This window comes from Podarcis filfolensis (genome assembly GCF_964270895.1).
Source record: "Podarcis filfolensis genome assembly, chromosome: 1".
In the NCBI taxonomy this organism is placed as follows: Eukaryota; Metazoa; Chordata; class Lepidosauria; order Squamata; family Lacertidae; genus Podarcis; species Podarcis filfolensis.
Window position 1 is genome coordinate 66,876,193 of NC_139604.1, and position 24,963 is coordinate 66,901,155.

The 24,963-nt window shown below is 41.6% G+C and overlaps 1 protein-coding gene across 1 annotated transcript; it reads left to right on the forward strand.

The window, feature by feature from the left end:
* Positions 1–1,709: 1,709 nt before the first annotated feature.
* On the forward strand, positions 1,710–24,408 carry COPB1 (COPI coat complex subunit beta 1). Its single transcript, XM_083589498.1, has 22 exons — positions 1,710–1,993; positions 4,882–5,032; positions 5,963–6,192; positions 6,733–6,902; positions 8,290–8,404; positions 9,413–9,505; positions 10,252–10,389; positions 11,137–11,256; positions 11,476–11,583; positions 11,759–11,905; positions 12,785–12,930; positions 15,445–15,541; positions 15,947–16,107; positions 17,933–18,053; positions 18,383–18,610; positions 18,746–18,925; positions 19,856–20,000; positions 20,093–20,212; positions 20,674–20,819; positions 21,321–21,410; positions 21,981–22,136; positions 24,079–24,408. Exons 2-22 carry the CDS (start codon positions 4,942–4,944, stop codon positions 24,136–24,138), a joined length of 2,862 nt encoding a protein of 953 aa, XP_083445624.1. The 5' UTR covers positions 1,710–1,993; positions 4,882–4,941; the 3' UTR covers positions 24,139–24,408.
* Positions 24,409–24,963: the final 555 nt, after the last annotated feature.

The window sequence follows — 24,963 nt, forward strand, 5'->3', positions numbered from 1 at the left end:
GAACCAGGGGTCGGCAACCTAAGACCCATGCGCCACAAGCGGCCCACCACCCGCTCGGGGACCCCGCTGCCCGTTTGGTTGGCTCCTGTCCTGTTCCGCGCTAAACTGGCCTTCCACTATGCTGGCTGGCTTTCTATTGGCTGCAGGAAGCTCCTGCAGCCAATGGGAAGCTGTGCACGCCTTCTCCGCGCCGGAAGGAGAGATGGAAATAGTGTTTGTGCATGCACACGTGCGTGCACTCTGGCCCACTGTGGCATCCTCGGGACCGTGAACCGGCCCAAGCCATAAAAACTTTGCCAACTCCTGAAACACAGTATATGTACCAAATGCAGTCACACCAAAGATTTGAATAATTGCATTATGATATTGGCAGTTTATTGTCAAATCCTTTCCTAATGATCTCTAGCTTGGAATTTGCCTTCTTCACAGCTGCCACACGCTGGGCCATTCATGGAACTATTCACTTTGACTCCAAGGTCTTAACTGCTTGTCAGTCACCACCAGTTCAGACTCCATGAGCATATATAAGAAATTAAGATGGTGTTTGACGCACATCACTTTAAATTTGTTTACACTGAATTTCACTTGTCCATTTACCGCCCAGTCACTCAGTTCAGAGAGGTCTTTTTGGAGCTTTTCACAATGTCTTTAACAGTATCATTGGGAAACTTGACCACCACACTACTCACCCTTAACTCTAGATAATTTATGAACCATTCTATGATTCTACAAAAATAAAAAGCACAGGTTTTGAATAGGATACTAGATGCGTGTCTGTCTGGAAGTAATCCTACTGAATTGAATGTGGCCTATGCTAGCAAGCATTTTAGGATTGCAACCTAAGGCTATTGTCAGGTATTTTTTTCAGTTCAAATGCAGCACCCCCTCCCTGAGCCAGCATGCCAGTGTTGGATGGGACAACTGATGTGAATTTTGCCTTTGTACCCTAGCTTAGTTTCCACACCCTCACACAACCTGTCAGGCAAGCAAGAAGCACAGTCAAGAGTTCAGGGACCCATTCCAGCTACCACAAACAAGGCTGAGCAAAGACTGATAAGGGGCGTTCCTTGGGGTGAAGGATACACGCAGGGCCGGATTTAGGTGTGAGGAGGCCCTAAGCTACTGAAGGTAATGGGGCCCTTTAGATGTCCAGCTGTCCTTTGTCAACAACAAATTGCTGCTGTTTTTTTCTGTTGAATATACGCTATATGGTAATTTATGGACCTAATAGGTATCTAAAACCATTTGCACATAACGAATAGGAGCCTACACAACACAACCCACTGTTGCTGTATGTAGGTTTTATTTTATTTGTTTTTTATCTTATATTTTGGAAATGTACATACAGTCCCCCCCTTTAATTTTTTTGGCCCCCCCAAGAGAGTGGGACCCTAAGTTATAGCTTGTTTAGCTTATACGTAAATCCGGCACTGGTACACGGCCTGGGAAAGAGGCCCACGGCCGAGATGGAGAGGCGCTGCATTTGACCCCTGGTCCTGAAGTTCCCCATCCGTGGCTTAGAAAGAAACGGGCGCCTGAAACCCGAAAGCCCTATCGCGGGGCCACTGAATGCCACGCAGTGTAATGGCCCCTCCGCCACTGGTGCGGACGGCGCCCACGTCTTGCTCCCAGGAGCGGGTGGGGAAGCAGCCTCGGCCCTCGCAGGCTGGACTCCAACCCGGACACGGCGACCCGGCGTGAGGCGGAAGAGGCCGCGCTTCAGCTCTCCGCCTCCGGCGAACGCGCGTTTCGGCGAGCGGCGGAGGCGTGTCCCGTCCGGGCCGCCGTACTATCGATGTGGCCCTGCGCGCCGAGTGCTTCCACGTCAGCTGCAGGAGGCAGCGGCAGCGCCGGGAGGAGCCAGGAAGGCGGGGAGGACCCGCTACGGCCAGCTACCGAAGCGACGAGACGGCGGCCGCGCAGCCTCAGCGCCCGTTTTCCGAGGCCGCAGCGGGAACCGCCAGCGAGGGGAAGCGACCCGGAGCCGCGGGAGGTTAGTAGCAGCGGGGCACCCGAGCGGGCGCGGAAAGGGATGCCGGGGAGGCGCGGAGCGTCGGGGCCCGCCGAGTTTCCTGAGGGGCTTCAGCGTCGCCGTGAGGCGGAGAAGGACCTTTCCTGCCGTCTCCAGCCTCCCGCTGGAACAACGTGCGCCCTCACGGGAGGCTCGGGCGCCAAATCCCTCGACTGGGCCTAATGCCGAGCGGGCGTCGTCGCCGAGCCAAGATGGGGGAGGCAGAAGGGCGCCTCTTTGTCACTCGGGGGTCGGTCAGGAGCCTCAGGTCGCGAGTCTGGCTCTGCCTTCCCAGGGCGGAGGAGGCGGTGGGATTTCTCCCTGGATTGCACGGGCGCAAGAGGGGCGCATCGTTGCTGCTGGGTCGGAGGGCGGCGAGTGATTTGGAAACACTCGGTTTCAGTTCTTTGCCAGGTAGCTTAGTCCGGAGATTAAAAAAAAAACCGGGGGAACGGGAGAAGTTGGAAGTTTGATTTCAACTTGAAAAAAGAGAATCTTGGCCCCGAAAGCTGTTTCGTTGGCTCTGGTGTGCTCAGGCGTCCTCCTTCCTTGGATCAGTCAGGCATAGGCAAACTCGGCCCTCCAGATGTTTTGGCACTACAACTCCGATCATCCCTAGCTAACAGGGCCCAGTGGTCAGGGATGATGGGAATTGTAGTCTCAAAACATCTGGAGGGCCGAGTTTGCCTATGCCTGGATTAGATCAAGGACCTGCCGCTAGTCCAACATCCTGTTTTTCCTAGTGTCCAGCTAGGTGCCTCTAAGAAGCCCACAAACAGGACATGAGGGCACCAGCCCTCTCCCGTTGTGGTTTGCCAGGAGCTGGCATTGAGCGGCACGCTGCCCTTGAACATGGAGGCTCCATTTGTTGGCCCTGGGTGAGAACTACTGATTGACCTATCCATGTATATTTATGGAGTCGTGAGTTTCATAGAAGAGGGTCTGTGTTTCTTGGTTAAAATATGAGGACAATTTTCTACAATAACACGTTTGTGTGTTTGTTTTTAATTATCTGACTCAGTGATTTCACTTGCAGGAGTCATTTGTTTTTTCACCAATTGGTCACTCTAAGTCCTTTCCTTTTAAAATTCTGAATCCACTACCAATCAATTTCACCGAGTGAGTCTTTGTTATAGGAAAAGGCGTAAAAATAAAAAAGTTTCCATTCTTTTTATGCCTTGCATAATCTTATAAGTCTCTGTCATATGCCACCCTATTAATTTCTTTTGTTTTTAAGTTAAAACCTAATCTTGTAGGGAAATTGCTTAAATTCCCTGATAGCCTTGTTTCCCCCTTTCTGCACCTTTTCTAGCTCTGTGAGGACCACTTTTCAAGTGGGTGCGATGGGGGATGACCAGAACTGAATACAGTATTCTGGAGATGGCTACACTGTGGATTTATTGCACAGATCACTTTGTCATCAGTTCCTTACCTAATAATTCCTAGCATGGAATTCTCCCTTACTGATGTGGTGCACATAATCAATGTTTTCATTAGCGATTCACCATGATTTCATGCTCCCCTGTCTGGTTGCTTCCCATCAATGTATGCTGTATTGGTGTATATATGAATCTAGATCCCCCCCCCCTAATGTATATCACCTTAAATCTATTTACACTAAATCTCATTTGCCATCTTGTGCAAATGCATTCACAGCATTTGGAGAAGTTCTTTTGCTACACCTCAAAACTTGTTTGAGCTACCACCATGTGGAATCATTTGGTGTCAACTGCAAACTTGGCTACTTTTCCTGCTAGCCCTGGTCTCCAGATTGTTTATGAACAAATATCACAATACAGAACCTTGTGTGTTTTCATACTGCATTTCATTTTGAGAACAATCTGTACCTATCCTACACTTACTATTTTTGAAGGAGTTACCCATCCGCAAGGGTACCTTTTCTCCAATTCCATGACTGCTAAGTTTATTTATGAGCTTTTGACTTTGTCAAAAGGTTGTTTTCCCACTGGCTATAACTTGGGGTTTGGCATTTGACTGCTCAATGAATAATATCTCAGTGCGGATGAACCCATCAAAGGTTAAGCATGAATTTTATTCTAGCACTGAAATTTATAAAGCACTTGGTGCTTTATTTTGATGATACAGTATCCACTTATTTTAGTGACTATACAGCCAGCTATGTTTTCTTAGGACATTATTGTGTATGTATTCTTTACTAGAAGGGTTTGTAATAATGTAGTTAAGCGTCTGGAATGTCTAAATAACAATTGAGAACTGGATAACTGGATACTGTATATTGCTACTGCTTTTTTAAAAAGCACTTTCTACTCAGATGTTCTATTGCATTTTGGCTCCAATCTCATACACACCTGGAAGTACATCCCTCTGAATCTAATGGGGCAGTATTACTGCTGAATAGACATATATGAGACTGCAGCTTTGGTACATGTGAGCATTCTGATGAGGTTAGTCTAGATTTGTAAATCAGCCCACAAAAGTTACTAGCCTCACCTGTATGGCATTCCTGGATTAATGTGGCCAGCAGGAGAGTTGTTAAATACAAGCAGGCATAGGCAAACTTTGCCCTCCAGATGTTTTGAAACTACAACTCCCATAATCCCTAGCTAACAGGACCAGTGGTCAGGGATGATGGGAGTTGTAATCCCAAAACATCTGGAGGGCTGAGTTTGCCTATGCCTGAATATAAGGCTGCACTGTTCCCCTTGAAATATGGTTGCATATATTTGCACATTTGTTGCATTATTTTCAATAGAGTACATTGTCCTGCAGCCCTCAGTCCAGTAGACAAAATACAGACTTGAAGATATTTGGGGATTTTTTATGACAACGCATGGACTACAGTAGAAGCATAGTTATCAATTAACTGCATTATTGGAATTCTTTTCCAGAGTTTGTGAGACATCTTTAAAAAAAATCTTGCATTGAGAGAACTTTGATAAAGAGACAAAATGACGGCTGCAGAAAATGTGTGCTATACATTAATCATTGTTCCAATGGACTCGGAGCCACCATCTGAAATGAGCTTAAAGAATGACTTGGGTATGTTATGCTTTCTGGACCATACTTTTATAGTTGTATGTGAATTTATTTCAAATATTCTATTGCCTGTTCTGCTGCCATGGCAATCAGAGAAGTGGTGGGAAAGAAAAAAATGAAATGAAAATATTTTAAACATTAAATGTTGTAAAACAGCCTTTAAAAAGTGAAACAAACTAATTTAAGCATATTGTAGCAGCTAAAATGGTTAACAGACCACACATTAGTGTGAGGAAATACATATGATCTCACGGGCAAAACATGGGAAATGGAGTAAGCATGTTGCAGAGCAAACAGTGATGAATGGCAAGTTAAATTTCAGTTCCTTCTGCACTCTGTGGCAGCTCTACTGAAAAAGTAGAGTGCAGCAAAAGTGCAGGCATTGCTGAGTAAGTGTGCGTGTGTGCTCTATTGCATGCAACTCTTGTGCATTACAGCCACTGCATAGAGGAGCCACCATATGGGAGCTTTTCAAGCATTCTTTTGTGTGGTGGTTGTATGTAAGAATTTGGCCTAAATTGAATTGTCAGTAATGTGAGGCACATGTAAACCCAATAGTGTCTACCCAGAAATGCTTCCCCTTCTCCTTTACTTGTGTGTTCTTTTGGTTGGAGTAGTACACAGTAAGATAGCCGTCACCAAATTGTTGCCTTCCAGGTATTTTGGATTCCAGCTCCAGTCAGCACCAGCCAGCATGGGTCATACTGGCTAGGGCTTACATCTGGGGGGCACCAGGTTGGCAAAGGCTACGGTTTACTATGCCAAAGTGTAGAAGCCTCCTCTATAGTGTTTATCATGTAACAAAATGTAGCAGTAGCAGGATAAAGAACAAGAAATTCAGAATGATAGTATGTAATGCAACAACATTTAAAAAATGTTCTGCTATCGTAGTTTGTGGTTAATGTAACTTACGCAGCTTCTTTTGTCTAACAGAAAAAGGAGATGTGAAATCTAAGACAGAGGCCTTGAAGAAAGTAATCATAATGATTTTAAATGGTGAAAAGCTGCCAGGACTTTTGATGACTATTATTCGGTTTGTGCTGCCACTTCAGGACCACACCATCAAAAAACTGCTTTTAGTATTTTGGGAGATTGTTCCCAAGACCACTCCAGATGGTAGACTGTTGCAAGAAATGATCCTTGTTTGTGATGCCTACAGAAAGGTTAATCTTTTATTTATTCTACTTGTAGCATAGAATCGTAATATGTAATCAACATAATTTATAATCAACCATCCTAATGCTATAGCATATATCCAAATATCCTGCCTTGTAAGTGGAATACAGTGGTACCTTGGGTTACATACGCTTCAGGTTACAGACTCCGCTAACCCAGAAATAGTACCTCGGGTTAAGAACTTTGCTTCAGGCTGAGAACAGAAATCGGGGTCCGGCGGCAGCGAGAGGCCCCATTATCTAAAGTGGTGCTTCAGGTTAAGAACAGTTTCAGGTTAAGAACGGACCTCCGGAACGAATTAAGTACTTAACCCGAGGTACCACTGTATGTTTTTGTCTTGTTCTTTTGGACCAAGATGTGGTTTTATTGTAAAAATGACTTCAAGTTTTGGATTATTTTTGCCTTTGTCCAGATTTAGTTGATTTTTATTTTGTCCAGATTTAGTGGACTTAGTTGATGTAAGGAGAAAAGAATGCAATTGTACTTTGTTTCCAAATACATATATCGTCTTGATTTTGATGTTTCAGGATCTTCAACATCCAAACGAGTTCATCAGAGGATCCACCCTCCGTTTCCTTTGCAAGCTTAAAGAAGCAGAATTGCTGGAACCATTGATGCCAGCTATTCGTGCATGTCTGGAACATCGTCATAGCTATGTGCGCAGGAATGCAGTCCTTGCAATCTACACTATTTACAGGTAAATTTTGCAAATTTACTGAAGTCCCAGCTGTCAGACTAGGAACATAGCTATGCTGTATCTTTGGGGGCGGGGGGAGGTGACAACCTAAAATGATGCTCATCATTTTAACACTTCATATTTCCCCCTTCTTAATGCATTAAAGCTATTTAGTAATTATATAATGCTCAAATTATAAAATTAAGCTTGATCATCACCTGTTAAAAACACCGACTTAAAATCTTATTTCAATAAATGCTTGAAGAATTCATAATTTGTATCTGCTGTGGTTTTTATATTATTGTGGATTCTACATCCCAATTCAGTTGCTACTTCTAGCAGAGAAATATTTCTAAATACTTTTTGGTTTGGTTTATTTTGCCTTTACTAAACTGTTCACACATGCTGCATGGGAGTGTTACTTATGAAAGGACTTTATCAGTTTTGTGTGCGCTGAAATTAAATCAAGTATGGAAAGTAGTCCTGTTTCTTTGACTCTAATGGATGAAATACAGTGTTGCACCAATGAATGCGGTGTGATCTCTCCTCCTCCCTGTAGCTATCAGCAGATTTTGGAGGAACACAGGAGGGAGGAGAGGAAGGGAAAGTAATGTTTGCATGAGTGGAGGTCCATTGCACAAGCGAGATGCTACAGTTGTCTTCCAATCTGTCCAGAAGCCCCTTTACATGTACACACAGACCTGCAGAGCTAGGGTTATAGCACACTGGGTTATGGTGAAAAACAGTTAATGACCATAATTTTGATAGCTTTTTATGCGGGATGCTTGTGAGCCAGTCTACCATTCAAATTAATTAAGAAATGGCATTGAGCCATTGTGAGAAAGTGGGAGCATTTAACTTCATTTTCATAAATACTTATTTTAAGTTTACTTTTTGGTCCAAGCTAATGTAAACCAGGCTAAAATAAAATCATAAGACTTAACACAACTGTTCGTAGCTTGTTAAATAAACTGAGGCTGCAATCCATGGAACTCCTTTCTATGTGGCTTTTTTCTTTGCAGCAGATTATAGTTTTGAAACTCTTCAAATTGGTTTGTCAAGCAGTGCATAAGGAAAGGTTTGAAGCCATCGTGATTGTTAGGAGTTTGGTGTGTAGCCCAGGAATTGCAGCCAAGTTACAATTACAATGTTACAGATTTACCCTGTTAGTAGTCTTCTGTATTTACAAGCTCACAGGAAAGGTAAAATAATTGTAACCCTGCAGAAATGGCATCGGATAAAAGAATTGAAAGAACTTTACCTATTTTGCTGTTTTTTGAATATAAAGATTGAGCACAGAACAATTGTTCTTTAACTTTTCTTCAAAAGGCTACATCTACATTTTGTATTAATCCAATTGCATTATTGAGCGTTGCATTTGTAATCTTTATCTCTGTTCTTTTAAAAGAAACTTTGAGCATCTTATACCTGATGCCCCTGAACTGATCCATGATTTTCTGGTGAATGAGAAAGATGCAAGTTGCAAAAGAAATGCCTTCATGATGCTTATTCATGCTGATCAGGTAAAAATAAATGTCCCTCCATCCTTCTTGGTTTTGAATTAATAATAATAATAATAATAATAATAATAATAATAATAATAATAATTTATTTGTACCCTTTCCATCTGGCTGGGTTTCCCCAGCCACTCTGGGCGGCTTCCAACAAAATATTAAAATACAATAGTATGTCAAACATTAAAAGCTTCCTTAAACAGGGCTCCATTCAGATGTCTTCTAAAAGTCTGGTAGTTGTTTTTCTCTTTGACATCTGGTGGGAGGGTGTTCCATAGGGCGGGTGCCACTACCAAGAAGGCCCTCTGCCTGGTTCCCTGTAACTTGGCTTCTTGCAGCGAGGGAACCTCCAGAAGGCCCTTGGTGCTGGACCTCAGTGTCTGGGTAGAACGATGGGGGTGGAGACGCTCCTTCAGGTATATTGGACCAAGGCCATTTAGGGCTTTAAAGGTCAGCAACAACACTTTGAATTTGTGTTTTAATTTAAGAGGCATATCCCTGCCTTGCCTTCACTCATCCAGCTTTATCACCCGAAGCTGTCTAAATGTTTCCTGCTTCATCAAACAACTGCAACCTTTCTCCCTTCCTGCCCCTTATGCTTGGAAACATCTCCCAGAATGCCTTTTGTGATGCCATCTCTCTCTTTTTCTTCAAATTCCTCTTCAAAACACAGGTTTTCAATGATCCCTTTGGCACTGTCTCCTACTCCCAGTATGCCCATGTATGTGTAACTTCAATATACGCATTATCTTCCAGGCCTGCCCACCTCCATTTCCTTCTGTTGTCTCCCTTTTGTCTTTTTCTAGATTGTAAGCCTCTTGAGCCTATTATTTTATTAAAGTGTCATCCATGTACAAAGATGGCAACATATGACTAAAAATAAAACTACCTGCTGTAATTTGGAGTGTCCCTGGTAAACTGAAAGGATATAAAATGTAAAAATGAATACATACTACTTAGATTATAATGAGAAATGGCAAAACTCAAATGTGAAAATTATTTTGTTTATTTCTGAAGGATCGTGCTTTGGATTACTTGAGTACCTGTATTGACCAAGTCCAGACATTTGGTGATATTCTACAACTTGTTATTGTGGAACTGATCTATAAGGTACAGGAAAGAAATAATTTTCAACTTTCATTGGGAAAGAAATTGTTTCTAAAAAAATTTAAATGAGCCTCAGCTCGTTCGTTGCAAACACTGGGAAATAGAAGTTAAGGTCTAACAAATGTGTTAGTAACTGAGAGTTGTCTCCAGCTAGCTTTTGCTCTGAGTAGATCCATTGAAACTAATGAATCTAAGTTAGTTATGCCCATTCATTTTAGTAGGTCTACAATGGACCTTTACAACCTTCACAGTTTTGTGTGCCAGATTCCACATCATCAGATGGAAAGATGATGGGCTGGATGCAAGTGCAATCAGAAGGCACTTGCACCGACACAATAGGATTCTGTGATTTCTGATAAAACTCATTTCCATCTGTAGTCACCCAGGCTGAATACGAGGGTCTCCCAACTCACAGAAGCGATTTTTGGAAGCTGTAGCAAGGAGAGGACAAAAAAGCAATGTTCCAAAATCAGAGTTATTGTAGTTTGTCAGATTCAAACTGGTGTATTTTTAGAAACAAATGTTGTTTGAATAAGACTTCTGTATCAGTGATATTCTTCATTTTGGTACTGCTAATGTTTGTATGGTTAGTACGTTCGTTCAGGTTTTCCCTGGTGTTTGACAACCAGCTGTAGTGTAGTAATAAGAGAACTAAGCAGTTGGGGGGGGGTTGTTTTTTAAAAAAGAGATAATCCATTCCTCCTTCAGCAAGAGAACATTGCTTCTGCATCTTTCATTTCCAAATCTAGGTTTGCCATGCTAATCCATCAGAAAGAGCTCGGTTTATTCGTTGTATCTACAATTTACTGCAATCGTCGAGCCCTGCAGTAAAATATGAAGCAGCAGGAACATTAGTTACACTTTCCAGTGCACCAACAGCAATCAAGGTACTGCATCATATTGTGACACATCAAAACATTTTTAAAGTGTCTTGGACATCAGTATACATTTGGTACTAAGGCATTTTAAGGCTTGTGAATTGGAACAGCAGGTAAAGTTTAGGAGTGTCTCACCAAGGTACTGCTTTGTTCATTGATTATTGGCACATGAATATGAACATCGGATGAACCATTATCCAATTTATAATTTAAAGAAAGCATTTTGAGCATACTGTGTGATCAGACACGAAGTGACCATTTTGCAATTCCATGATGTTGTACTAAGTCAGGAACAGGCCAAGTTAGAAGGACTTCAAACTGTATGTTGTCCAAAAGTACCATGGTAATAGAACACTCCAGTATCTTATTCTTCAGCTGAGAGATAGTATAGCATCGTATTTGCATCCTGCCCACCCCCAGAAATGGATGCAAAGGTTGAGCTGCATTTTGCACTTGAAATATACATACAATTGTTTTCTGAATGTGTACACCATATTTCATCCTGATGCCTAAGATTTAATGGAAAATATAGTGCCACAAATATCCGTGCAAACTACCAGAGAAAGTCAAACAGGCAAATCAATTCAAGTGCTCAGAATTATTGTGCAGGCTTGCCCATCTTCCTTAGTTTGTAAAATTTCCTGTTGATTTAGAAAAACTTGTGTTCTTGCACCTAATTTGTATGTCAACTTCTTTTCCTATATCACAAATTGGAATGTTTTAAGCATTTACATTTGTTTTTTTTTTTTACTGAAGGCAGCAGCTCAGTGCTATATTGACCTGATTATTAAAGAAAGTGACAACAATGTGAAGCTCATTGTGTTGGACCGCTTGATTGAACTCAAGGATCACCCAGCCCATGAAAGAGTACTGCAGGTAGGCATAGTTTTCCCAAATTCAAAGCTATACAACCAAATGTATGTTGTATGTTAAAACTGTGTTATGCATTTTTGGTTTCTTAATCCTCCCTGTGATCCTTGGATGAAGGGTGGTATAGAAATTAAATAAATAAAGTAAAATATAAATAAATATAAACAGCGCATTGCACAGAAATGAAATAGCCCATGCCTACAAACAAAGTGTACTTTATTTCAGGATCTAGTAATGGACATACTAAGAGTTCTGAGTACACCAGACTTGGAAGTGCGCAAGAAGACCTTACAGTTGGCTCTCGATCTTGTATCTTCCAGAAATGTAGAAGAGGTAAAACACATGTTCCTTTCCCCCCACAGCTGAATCCTATACCTGTTAATGTTTGAGTAAATTCTCTCTTAATTCAGCTTAGCTTACTTTTGAGTAACTACACAATACTTTAGCTTTAATCTTTTGACCTGTTTAAAAAAATGTAATTGTTGTTTTGTGTTTTGCTTTTGTCTAGCTGGTGATTGTTTTGAAGAAAGAAGTAATTAAAACAAATAATGTGACAGAGCATGAAGATACTGATAAATACAGACAGTTGCTTGTTCGGACATTACATTCCTGTAGCGTTCGGTTCCCTGATATGGCTGCAAATGTCATTCCTGTGGTAAGCAACTCATTCAACATTTTGCTTCCTGTTCCACAAATTTTGTTACACTTAACTTGCAATAATTGTTTAATATTTAATAGTTGCTTACCTTCTCAGCTACTTTTCTTGTAGCCCTGATTGGTCCCCCCCCCTTTTATAAGTTTATTCTTGTTCCCAGTTTGTTGTTTTCTATTAATTAAAGCACACACTTTGTTATAAATTCTCATAATTTTGTTATGTGAGAAGAGGTTCTTATTTTTATGGAATTGTAGTTGGAAGAACAAACTATATTACTGCCAGAAAGTAACAAGACAACATTGTAGATGTTTAAACAAGAATTTGTCATCTTTATTTTGAATTATAAAAGCTTCAGAACAACTTTATTGAGTTAGAAAGCACTGAGTTCCCTAGGATTTCTGGCCAAAGTTTACTAAAGTTTTTAGAAAGAATTCAATATCATGCTGTTCTGATAGTTCTGTCAGTGCAAGCAATATGGCTTGCCAGATGAAATTATCCCCCTTTTCTCCCACCATGTTGTTCCAAGGGTTCCCTGACCCCAATCCCTGAGCCAGTTGCGTGGGGAGGAATTGGGGGGGGGGGCGGGAGCCCATTGCACAAGCAGACGTCTTTGCACAGGGCTTCTGCTGAAGGGACTCATTTGTTGAATATCACTCCATATGATATGGGCAGCTATTGGCCTCTATGCATGCAAAGCGGCTGTTAAATTGTACCTAACTGCCACCTTGTTCCGTGCACTGTCTCTTACAGAAATAGTTGAGCCTAAAGCACTCTTGTACATGTACAGTCAGTCCAAATCCTGTTAACTTCTAGTTCTTGATCTGGCTAATGGAGTGCTGATGCCTTTCAAGTTGTGTGACTTGTTCACTCTCATCCTAGTTGATGGAGTTCCTCAGTGATTATAATGAAGCTGCAGCTGCTGATGTCTTGGAGTTTGTGCGTGAAGCCATCCAGCGTTTTGATAATCTCAGACTACTTATTGTGGAGAAGATGCTGGAAGTGTTCCACTGTATTAAATCTGTCAAGTAAGTTTAACTTACGTCTCAAGTAGACACTGCTCACCACCTGGATTTAAACATTTTAGGTGCTCTAAGTCAGGGGTCAGCAACCTAAGGCCCATGGGCTACAAGCAGCCCACGGGGGTTGTTTAACCGACCCACGAGCCGCCCGCTCAGTGAGTCCCCACGCGCTGCACTAGACTAACACGGCACAGGGACTCGCTTCCATGGTGCCAAAAATCACGTCTGCGCAGACGCTGATGCCAGAAATCGTGGGCATGCACGCTCGCAATCTGGCCCATGGAGGGAACTCTGCTGGAGTGAACCAGCCCAGGCGAGGTAAACCTTGCTGACCCTTGCTTTAAGTTGTTAAAATAGAAGCGAGTTAAGGAAACGGATGTGGGCGCATATGATTTTGGCTAAAATGCTTAATAAGGATTCATTTTATTGCCTTCAAATTTTGGTGTGCCTCTGAACAGATGTGAAAATAAATCATATGTCTACTAGACTGCCAAAAAGGCAGTGTTCTTACTCTCACGAGACTTACTTGTGTTGCCTTTATAAATCTGAAGTGATTGGGCAGTTAAATTAATCTGTTTCCATTACATACATCTGCAGCAGCATGTGATTGTTTCTAAATAAATTATTGGGTGAGATTGACACATAACAAGCCGCATCAGTAGCAGCCTTGTGTGAGGACTTATGCTAGCACAACAGGGATTTTCTCCTCCTACTTCCACCACACCTCCCAACCGTGGCTTGGAGTGGGGGGCAGGAGAGCCCCCAGGGACAGGGAGTACCATTCTATATGGGAAGCTGCAATGCCTGTGCAGATGGAAATCTGTCCAAAATTTACCTTACTGATGCGGTTTGTGAACGTTCTTTTGGAACCCGAACATCCGACGGGGCTTCTGAAGCTTCTGATTAGCTGCAGGAGCTTCCTGCAGCCAATCAGAAGCCACAATTTGGTTTTCGAAAGTTTTGGAAGTCGAACGGACTTCCGGAATGGATTCCGTTCGACTTCCAAGGTACAACTGCACTCGGTAATCCTGCCTCTCAAATTTCAAAAGCAGCTTGGGTTGCTGGGAGAGAAACCTCATTAGGTTAATTGTTTTAGTACGTGTTTTCTCAGCATGCAGGGGAAGTGATATTAAAAGGTTACTCATGCTGCAGTCCGGCTCACACGTTCATTGTGTTCAGTAGACCAGTGTAACTTAATAGTGAGTAAATATATATAGTTTTGTGCCAACATTTCATCTTCCTGGCCTTTCTGGCAGCCCATTCACATGTCTTTTGTTTTCCCACTTCCTCTCACCTTCCTGCCTCCTCCATGAGTGGATGCCTTCTGCCAGTTAAAAGCCCTTACATTCACAATAGTGCCCCGAAAGACAGGTGATTAGACTTTTGCCTTTGTTAGCAGTGGCTTATATCCCATGAGTTTTACTGTTCCTGCAATATTTTTCTGCCACTGGAACTGGGCTCAAACAAACAAGATGAATTTTAACAGGGAGAAATGTAAAGTATTGCACTTGGGCAAAAAAAATGAGAGGCACAAATACAAGATGGGTGACATCTGGCTTAAGAGCAGTACATGTGAAAAGGATCTAGGAGTCTTGGTTGACCACAAACTTGTCATGAGCCAACAGTGTGACGCGGCAGCTAAAAAAGCCAATGCAATTCTGGGCTGCATCAATAGGAGTATAGCATCTAGATCAAGGGAAGTAATAGTGCCACTGTATTCTGCTCTGGTCAGACCTCACCTGGAGTACTGTGTCCAGTTCTGGGCACCACAGTTCAAGAAAGACACTGACAAACTGGAACGTGTCCAGAGGAGGGCAACCAAAATGGTCAAAGGCCTGGAAACGATGCCTTATGAGGAACGGCTAAGGGAGCTGGGCATGTTTAGCCTGGAGAAGAGGAGGTTAAGGGGTGATATGATAGCCATGTTCAAATATATAAAAGGATGTCACATAGAGGAGGGAGAAAGGTTGTTTTCTGCTGCTCCAGAGAAGCGGACACAGAGCAATGGTTCCAAACTACAAGAAAGAAGATTCCACCTAAACATTAGGAAGAACTTCCTGACAGTAAGAGCTGTTTGACAGTGGAATTTGCTGCCAAGGAGTGTGGTGGAGTCTCCTTCTTTGGAGGTCTTTAAGCAGAGGCTTGACAACCATATGTCAGGAGTGCTCTGATGGTGTTTCCTGCTTGGCAGGGGGTTGGACTCGATGGCCCTTGTGGTCTCTTCCAACTCTGTGATTCTATGATTCTATGAATAAATCTAGAGTGGTAACTGAAAGAGTGAAGGAGGGAGGAGGATGCTCTTCCACTCGTCTCCTTTACCTTTGGCAGTTCATATATCTGGTAAGCAGATCAATAGACAACTGAGCCTCTGCTAAGCAAATACTAATAATTTTTGTAGGCTACTTAATCCTTTTGAGCCGGAATGACTGATGTGCCCATGAAATGTATGAGGGTGCAGTTTGAATCGATTATCTGTATAAAATTGCATGGCTGATTTATTTATTTATTTGTGCTTTATAGAATTTATCGCGGAGCCCTCTGGATCCTTGGAGAATACTGTAGCACAAAGGAAGATATACAGAGCGTAATGACAGAAGTTCGTAGATCACTGGGAGAGGTAGGTGTCTGTATTGTTAATCAAAACACATTTTTCTGTTTTTATACATTTCAGGAGGGAAATAAGCCTTTGAAAACCAGAGGATTTTAAAATTGGTTACATTTGGTGGTTTCTTGAGGATGTACTGTACAAATGAAAAACAATACTGTGCTAATACTAACTTGTAGTTTCTGCTGAACAAATTAATCAAAGATTAATCGTATTGAAATAATTCATCATTTCATTAATAGTTAATGGAACAAAGAGTACTCTAATGGAAGGAGAGAAATTAATATATGGAGATGCGTACAGCAGGAGATTGGTTAAATTTATTTTCTTTGGGGCATCTGAGAGAATATAGCCCCATCTTCCAGGCTGAAGTTTATGCTGTTAATTTTTTTATCAGTCACATTGTTAATCTTTCAGATCCCAATAGTAGAATCTGAAATCAAGAAAGAAGCTGGTGAGATGAAGCCTGAGGAGGAAATTACTGTGGGTCCAGCCCAAAAACTGGTTACTGAAATGGGAACGTATGCTACACAGAGTGCTCTTAGCAGTTCCAGACCTGCCAAAAAAGAAGAAGACAGGTGATTTGGCTTTTGCCTTTGTTAGTAGTGGATGATTTACAACTGGTGCTATTGTGTGAGTGCAAGGGCTTCAGATCTGGCAGGAGGTGTCCACTCACGTAAGATGTGTGGAGCTGATTTCCCCTGATTTCCCCATTAACTCCACAGCTGCCACCCCCAACTTTTTTAGATGGGAGATGGGGTCCAAGGAACTTTGTGAGGAGAGAGAATTGAAGGAAATCCCCACTACTTCTGTGCTTAGATGGTGCAACAGCAACAGGAGCACTAGTGGGATTTAAATATTTATATATATAAACCTATCTTTAAAAATAAATAAATCAATGTTTACACAAGTATGCCAATGTGATACATTTTATTTATACAAAAATGTATACCTTTTTTCTCCCTTCCAGAAAGGAGTTGCTCGTAATGACTTGTCAAATATGAAAATATGTATAAAAATGACAATAACCTGTCAATAAAACGCAGTTGCCAGACTAAAGCCGCCTTAAAGGGCAAGAACACAAAGAATCCAAATGATATATAATGCTTGATGCAATTCTTTCTGTTCCTGTAATCTCTCTAATCGTCTCAACTTTCCAGTAATGACGCTTGAACAGACTGCAGCAGTTATTGTCTGTGAATATTGGACAGAAGAGGGCGGTGTGCCTTTACTGCCATTTGGTCAGAGCCAAGTATATTGTTTCAAGTTTTTAAGAAACAAAGCTCAATACAAAATTCCTTGGATATTTTTTCTCTCTCTTAGCAAGCAGCCAGGAGTTGGAAAGCACATCATTGGCAGGAGACACTGAGTTCAGATGGGATATCTGCACGTTGGCAGTGAGTCCTGCTGAGTCATTAGAGAGGAGAATCTTGTTGCTGTGGCCCAGGGCATAGACACAAAGCAAAGAGTTGTTTGCAGCTTGGGTAAAGCTGCTTACAAAAAAATAACCACCCTCCCCCCCCCAAAAAAAACAGCCCACCAAGTACTTACAGTCCCAGCCAGTAATGTGGGGCGGAATTTTTATCCAACATGGAACATTATTGGCCGTTCTGCTCTTCTGTACGGAAGGAAAAAATTGAAAATGCATCATTTCATAAAATTAATTAGTAACTTAATAGAGGAGTATGTATCAGTCAACCTGCTTGGCTCACTCCCCCCATTCCCCCCCCTTTTCTGTGTACTTGTGTATTTTGAGGGTTTATTATGGGTGGGATGATAGGTAGTCTGTTACATCAGTGTAACAGCCAGTGTAGCAGCCAGTGTAACAGTCACATCACCCCTGATCAGTGACCTTGCTGGCAGGGGCTGATGGGAGTTGTAGCCCAGCATCTCAAGGGTACCACAGTACAGTGGTACCTCGGGTTACATACGCTTCAGATTACAGACTCCGCTAACCCAGAAATAATACCTCAGGTTAAGAACTTTGCTTCAGGATGAGAACAGAAATTGTGCTCCAGCGGCGCGGCAGCAGCAGGAGGCCCCATTAGCTAAAGTGGTGCTTCAGGTTAAGAACAGTTTCAGGTTAAGAATGGACCTCCAGAACGAATTAAGTACTTAACCTGAGGTACCACTGTAACTTTCCTTTCTTTTATATTGATTTGTATAAAAAAGTATTGTAAACATTTGAACATATATAGCTTACAAGCCCACAGGGCACTTTGATTTAGATGTGCAGGCTATCTTTTCTGCTTTTCTTACGTAGCCTCCTGATTTCCAAACATTTAGGCACAGTAAGATCAGTTCTTTTATTCCTGAAGTCTGTCATATAGGTCACATGGCTAAGCAATATGTTGGGTGCTGTTTCCCTAAATTTCTAGATTGCCCTTTTCTCTTTTTTGGTAGGCCTCCACTGAGAGGGTTTTTGCTGGATGGGGATTTCTTTGTCGCAGCCTCCCTCGCCACAACTCTGACCAAGATTGCGTTACGTTATGTGATGCTGGTTCAAGAAAAAAAGAAGCAAAATGTACGTTATATTTCTTTGAATTGTGCTTAAGGGATTCCTGCCTCTGAAACTTGGTGAGAGAACAGCCATCTCTCTTAGTTACTTGAAGGTCACACCTTTTGGACAGTCTCTTTACACTCAAGGCACCTTCACTGCTTTTACAGCTTGCTTTGTGTGAAGGTGTACTACTTAGTTTCAAGGTAACAAATTGCTGCTGTCAGCTTCAGATATAATCTGCGTCCCCCATTTTTGATTGGGTTTTGCATGTTATTTTTAAGAGGGAGTGTTGAGTTTTTGGAATTCAAAAGGAAATGCACATCCTCATAGTCTCCTCTTTCCCCCTCCTTCAGTCTTTTGTAGCTGAGGCGATGTTGCTCATGGCTACTATCCTCCATTTGGGAAAGTCATCTCTTCCCAAGAAACCAATAACGGATGATGACGTGGATCGGATTTCTCTCTGCCTGAAGGTCCTCTCCGAATGTTCCCCGCTAATGAATGACATCTTCAACAAGGAGTGCAGGCAGTCCCTTTCTCACATGTTGTCTGCTAAGCTGGAAGAGGAGAAGCTCTCGCAGAAGGTGAGAGCTCAAAATTGCCCGTGTAACAGTAACATTTTGTAGGCCTCTGACTCTTGACAAAAAGCCCAGGTAACAGAGGGTTGTTCCTTGTGTGTATGTTATATCTCAACTCATCCCTATTCCTCTTTACCACAGAAAGAGTCTGAGAAGAGAAGTGTGACAGTTCAGCCAGATGATCCCATTTCCTTTATGCAACTCACTGCTAAAAATGAAATGAGCTCAAAGGAAGATCAGTTTCAGCTGAGTCTTCTAGCAGCTATGGGGAACACACAAAGGAAAGAAGCTGCAGATCCACTGGCATCCAAGCTCAACAAGGTGATGTCAAATATCCGTCTTCCCAGGCGGTCCTTAGGACTGAAGCAAAAGAAATCCTTTCACTTTCCATGTTGTTGTTTTTTAATTATTAAAAAATGGGCAGGATTCAGCTTTTGACTCTCATAATCGGAAGCCCGCACAAAGGCTTCCACTTGAGCCAACAGTGCTTTCCCCCAGTATTCGCTTGGGGGGTTGTCAGGTGAACCTTCAGAATAGGGCACAGCTGAAATGCATGCCCTGGTGGAACAAATAACAAAGTGCAGCACTGAATTAGTCCCATAATTACAATTGACACAGTGCTGGCATACTCTTGTCACTTTCCCCTGCAGCAAACCAATTAGGCAGTTAATGCTTCAGTTACCCTTGCATTGGCTTGTGCTATTAGAAAATGTATTGAAAAGTCTTGTAAGTTGCATTCTTACAGCAGTCAGTCCTGTAGGGATTCTTGCTGCCTTTTTAAACAAGCGGAGGAAAGTCTTGAGAAAAATCTGTTCAACTCGGGGGCCTTGCTGTGGTTGAAGAGAATGAAACAGACAAGATAAGTTGTTTTTACTGGGCAAAACACAGAAATGACATTAGTTCATTAGAGTGTCTTACTTAACATATCTCCCAAGTGTACAGTTTACAGAAAGATATGGATGCCAGAGAGGGTAGCTGTGTTCTGGTATTAATAATCGGAAATGGTTTGGGATGTGGAAGATCTTAAATCTCCTTATGGACCTAAATGGAAGAGAATAGTGTAAGGGAATAATGCAGTTTTCAGTAGTGATGCTTCATTTTCAATAATGTATGCCAGCTTTTTGTTAAGACGCTGACCGCACAATCCTATACCTCTCTGATCAGAAGTGAGTCAAATTGAATTTCAACAGGGCTTCCTCCCATTTAAGTGAGGATAGGATTGCAGCCTAACTCTCTATTTATGTTTGGCAGGTGACTCAGTTGACAGGATTCTCAGATCCAGTCTATGCAGAGGCGTATGTTCATGTCAACCAATATGATATTGTATTGGATGTGCTCGTGGTAAACCAGACCAGTGATACTTTGCAGAACTGCACACTAGAATTAGCTACATTAGGTAAACAATTACAGATATAACAATTATGTAAAATGCTTTACTGGTAACAGTTTTTCCCCTGGATAACTTCTATGCATCCTCTCTTTAAACAGGTGATCTGAAGCTTGTGGAAAAACCATCTCCTCTGACACTTGCTCCGCATGATTTTGCCAATATTAAGGCCAATGTGAAAGTCGCTTCCACCGAGAATGGAATAATTTTTGGTAATATCGGTAAGTATTCTGTATTATCAGCTATATATTTTGGAATATTGTTTGTCTTGTCTGTCTCTTCTCTATTCATTTGGACACCTTTTAAGATACTGTGACCAAATTTTGCATGATGTTTTCTGAGATCAAGGAACAGATTTTTGGATACGACTGAACCCCATTTTGAATCAAGATGGTGGACCTTACCTTTCAAAGCTGCACTGATTGTTTGCTTAGAATTACTGAGCAATACTGGGTACAAGTCTGATAGTATACAGTAACTAAGGAGTCTTAAAAGTGTGTTGCTTTGATTCTATTTTATAAGAATGTGACTGTATTTATTTTACAAACTTAGCTTTAGGAAAACGCTATTTTGAAAGAGATGTCTCCATTCTGAATTGGAAGGAGTATGAGTTTCATTCAACCTTTAAATCTGTTGCAAGTTATGTAATGGTCTCCATTCTCCTAATCCCTCTCTCTTTTAGTGTATGATGTTTCTGGAGCAGCTAGTGACAGAAACTGTGTTGTCCTCAGTGACATCCATATTGACATCATGGATTACATCCAGCCTGCTACTTGTACTGATGCTGAGTTCCGTCAGATGTGGGCAGAATTTGAATGGGAAAACAAAGTAAGCTCTCACTACCCTTTGTTTATCCACATTTTAAAATAGAATATTATTAAGAAACCATACAGGTGTTCATGTGGTTTTGTTTGTTTTCGTCCCTTGGAAGCAGCTTTCTAGGGAACATATGCAGCTATTTGCAGGAGCATAAGAGCCCAAGTATACATGCAGAACACCGCATGCCGGTCTTTGCATCTGAGCTACTGTACTGCTTTCAGAAAAACTACCACTCTGGCTCAGGTGCACCTCCCATGGCAATACACTTTTTATTGGGCTGAAATTTGTTTCAAATACAGGCTTTTGAGTTGTGCAGGACCCTTTCAGATATAAGGCTATTTTGTTTTGTTTGATCACATTAAATAGAATAGAACTTGTTACGAGGTAGAACAGCCCCTGTTTCCATGTTAGATTAACAGCCTTCCACATAGATCTTATCAGCCTTGAGTGAATTTAGCTTCTGCAGGTTCTTGGTACGATGATTGTCATTGTATTTATTTATTTTTCAAGGTCACTGTGAATACGAATATAATAGATCTGAATGAATATTTGCAACATATATTAAAGTCAACTAATATGAAGTGCCTTACTCCAGAAAAGGTAATACCTTTTGCTAATAAATTATAACTTTGATCTCAAATCACAAATAAAACCACTTTCATTGAATTTAAATCTGTTCTGTTACCTAACTTCCCTTCTGTGAATGAATCGAGTTACATTCATGGAGTGGGGCTTTCCCACCTCCCTTTCCATCAGCGGCCCTCTGTAACCCCCCCCCCCCCCGGAGAATTTTCTTCTGAGGTTTGGGAGACGTTTGGGTTATGTTGCTAAGAGCTACAAATGAAAGGACATTTGGTACAAATGGAAGAGCAACTTAGGATCCAAGCGATTATATGATTCTCTTTGTCTTTTGGGTTTAGAAACTGAAGGGTTTTTTCAAGTGTAATTTAGCTCCACATTGAGTCCATGCATTTATTATTATTGAATTATTATAATAATCACCATCTGCCTTTAATCCCTTATGGGGTGCAGGGTGTGTGTGTGTGTGTGTGTGTGCGCGTGCCTGTGAGTAAATATGTAGTTTAAGACGCTGTGTAGTGATGAGTTAATTTCAAAAAAGAAATAAATAAAATGCCCTTGTAAAAGGTGTATAAAATATTGTCTTTCTAGGCACTTTCTGGTTACTGTGGCTTCATGGCAGCCAATCTATATGCACGGTCCATATTCGGAGAAGATGCCCTTGCAAATGTCAGCATTGAAAAGCCCATTCATCTTGGGCCTGATGCTCCAGTCACCGGACACATAAGAATTCGTGCAAAAAGTCAGGTAATTATATTTTATATGTCTCTTCAAATAGTCAACTCGCAAACTGACGTTGCAAGTTTGAAATTTACAAATTAATATTATCTAATTGGTAAACGGGTTAATGTCTTTCTGTGTTAGGCTATCTAGGTAGAGTGGGCAACTGTGTCCTGGAATAGAGTTACAGATGAATTTCCAAGTAAACATTTGAGACATAAATCTCTATGTAGCAGGATGGTGTCTGAAATAGTTGGTTGTAAATTATGCTTTTCCAGGTGTGTGACAAATTCTTGGACCTGTAAATACCATCGCAGTCTACTGGAAAATGTGCTCATGAAACTGAGGCGACTCTCAGAAGTGCAATGCAAGGAGCACCAGACTTGGCTGACATTCTAGTATGTATCCAGGCCCTTCATGGACATACTAGAATGTCAACAAAGTCCACTTCTAACAATGGCTCCTTGCATTGCACCAGAAGCTATTTTTGATAGAAACTGCATTTTCCACAGAAAAAAGTTCCTCTGTGTCTCAACTATGTATGGAAGAAGCAGTGTCAGAGACAGAAGTGGCGCTTTTTTGCCTCCAGCACATACTATTTAGTTCTTTGGGGGGATTTGAGTTTGAGCATCTTAACGCTAAGAAATCTCAGAATGAGATGAAACGCTCAAGATTGCATCCAAAACTTAGGCAAGCAGAAGAACACTTATGCAATAAAGTTTCCTCACTGCAGTTCCCCATGCCACTGCCACCTCCCCTCAAAAAAAGAAAAGGAAAAAAAAAAGAGGTTTCTGCTGGGGAGTTGTGAAATGAGGAAGGAATCCAGAAAAAAAGATAAAAGCAGTTTGCAGGAGGATTCACATGCATGTTGCAGGGATGGAGAACCCCTGGCCCTCCAGATGGTCCTGGACACCTGGACACCTGGACACAATTCATTGTCTGTTCCAGGCAGAATGGCCAATGGTCAGAGCCGATGGGAGCAGTAGTCCAACATGGAAATCTGCCTTCTACTTTGGCTCAGTATTGTTTACATTGATGGCAGTGGCTCCCCAGGGATTGAGGCAGGAGTCTCTCTGAGCCCCGCTTGGAAATGCTTCAGGGCTGAGGTTTTCTGCATTCAAAGCAGATGCTCTTCCACCAAGCTCTCTTCCTTTTCCAAGGACCACGTCTTCCTGGGGAGCACAGTTTCCCCATCTCTGCCTTAATGCATACAGTGGTATTAAAAGCAGTGATGGAAAACTATCTGCCCACACTGCATGATGAAAATGACCACCACTTTACAATAATCTTTTGTAGTTTGCAAAATATGAGCCAGAATGGGATAGGAAACTTCTTTTCCAGAGCCAAAGGCTGTCTTCCCTTCTCACTTCAGGAGCAGAATAGAATATTGTATCAATATCACTTTTTTGTAAAACTTTAATAAAAATCTTATAAAAAAAAAATAGAATATTGTATCAATATCACAACGCTCTGCCCATCTCACTCTTCATGATGTTATAATGCCTGACATATAGGAGGGAATCTGCCGAATAATATGGTCCTTACTGGAAGGGAATGGAAATGTGGGTATTTGCTCTCAATCAAAATATAGGAATTGAATTATTACTGGGTATTTCTCCACTAAACTTGCCTTTGAGAGCCCCTCCCCCCTTCCCTCCAGTAAAGCTTCTCCATGTAACACATTCCTCCTTTAATTATGACACTCTCTGCTGCTGTCCTGGCAGCATTTAATTTGATGAAAGATTGAAGTAGCCAATGCTGATTTAGGTTTCCCTCTGTATCAAGGGTTGCCTGCAATATAGCTATTTCAGCATTCTATTAGAAAACAGACCTAACCTTAGAAACCCTGCTTTGAACTGTGAATGACAGCTATTTCTGGTTGGATATATAAATAGAGAGAAAATTGTTTCTTTTGCATGTTAATAATTAATTTAGACATGTACCCATTAATCTCTCATCTCTTTTGCAGGGAATGGCTCTCAGTCTCGGTGACAAAATCAATCTCTCTCAGAAGAAAACTAATCTATAAATGTAAGATTCTTTTGATTATTTGCAGTTAAATGCTTGGAATTTCGCTTGTTGGATTCAGAACATCTTGTATTCTTCTATGTTCTTTGGTTGTAGAAGCTGATCTTCTTGTGCTGAATGCATTCCAGCAAATAATTTGTAGGTTTTACTTATCACTCCAAGATCATTGTTGATAAAACTCTAAATCTACATTTTCTCTCTCTCAAATGTCTAGAAGTAATGTTGTCTTCTCTATGTACTATTTCAAATAAAATAAACAAATTCTCTGCTAGTCTGGCTCTTCTAGTGTGTACTTTAATCTGCATTGTTTTTCTCAGAGATGGGGAATATTTTTTTGACCTGAGAACCATATTCCCTCTCAGTCAACCTTCCAGGAGCCACATGTCAGCAGTGCACTGGCCAAGGTATGGCGGATATGTACTATAGCCTCTCAGTTAACTAAAAAGTACTCAGAAGGCAAACATATGCTGGTATCTTTTAGAGTCCTAAGTGGTCCACACTGTGGTGAGCTTACTTAAGTCAACAACGTGCTGTTATCAGATGCATGCAGCGAGCTGAGAAGGAATACATGAAAAGTGTGGGGGGGGGATGATCAAGATTGTTCCCTACTTAAGGGCAGTTGCTTCCTTCCTTCCTGGGACATGTTGGTTTACTGATGCAATATCAAGCTGTGATCAATGTGATTATTGGGTGCTGATAACAGAGACAGTAATTTGTGCAGAACATTTTGGGCTCCACATGTTTTGAATTCAGTGTGTTGCCTTTGAGCAGAAAGAGGATGGAGGGGGCCAGCGCCACACGAGGTGCTAACAAGTCTAATGCAGCA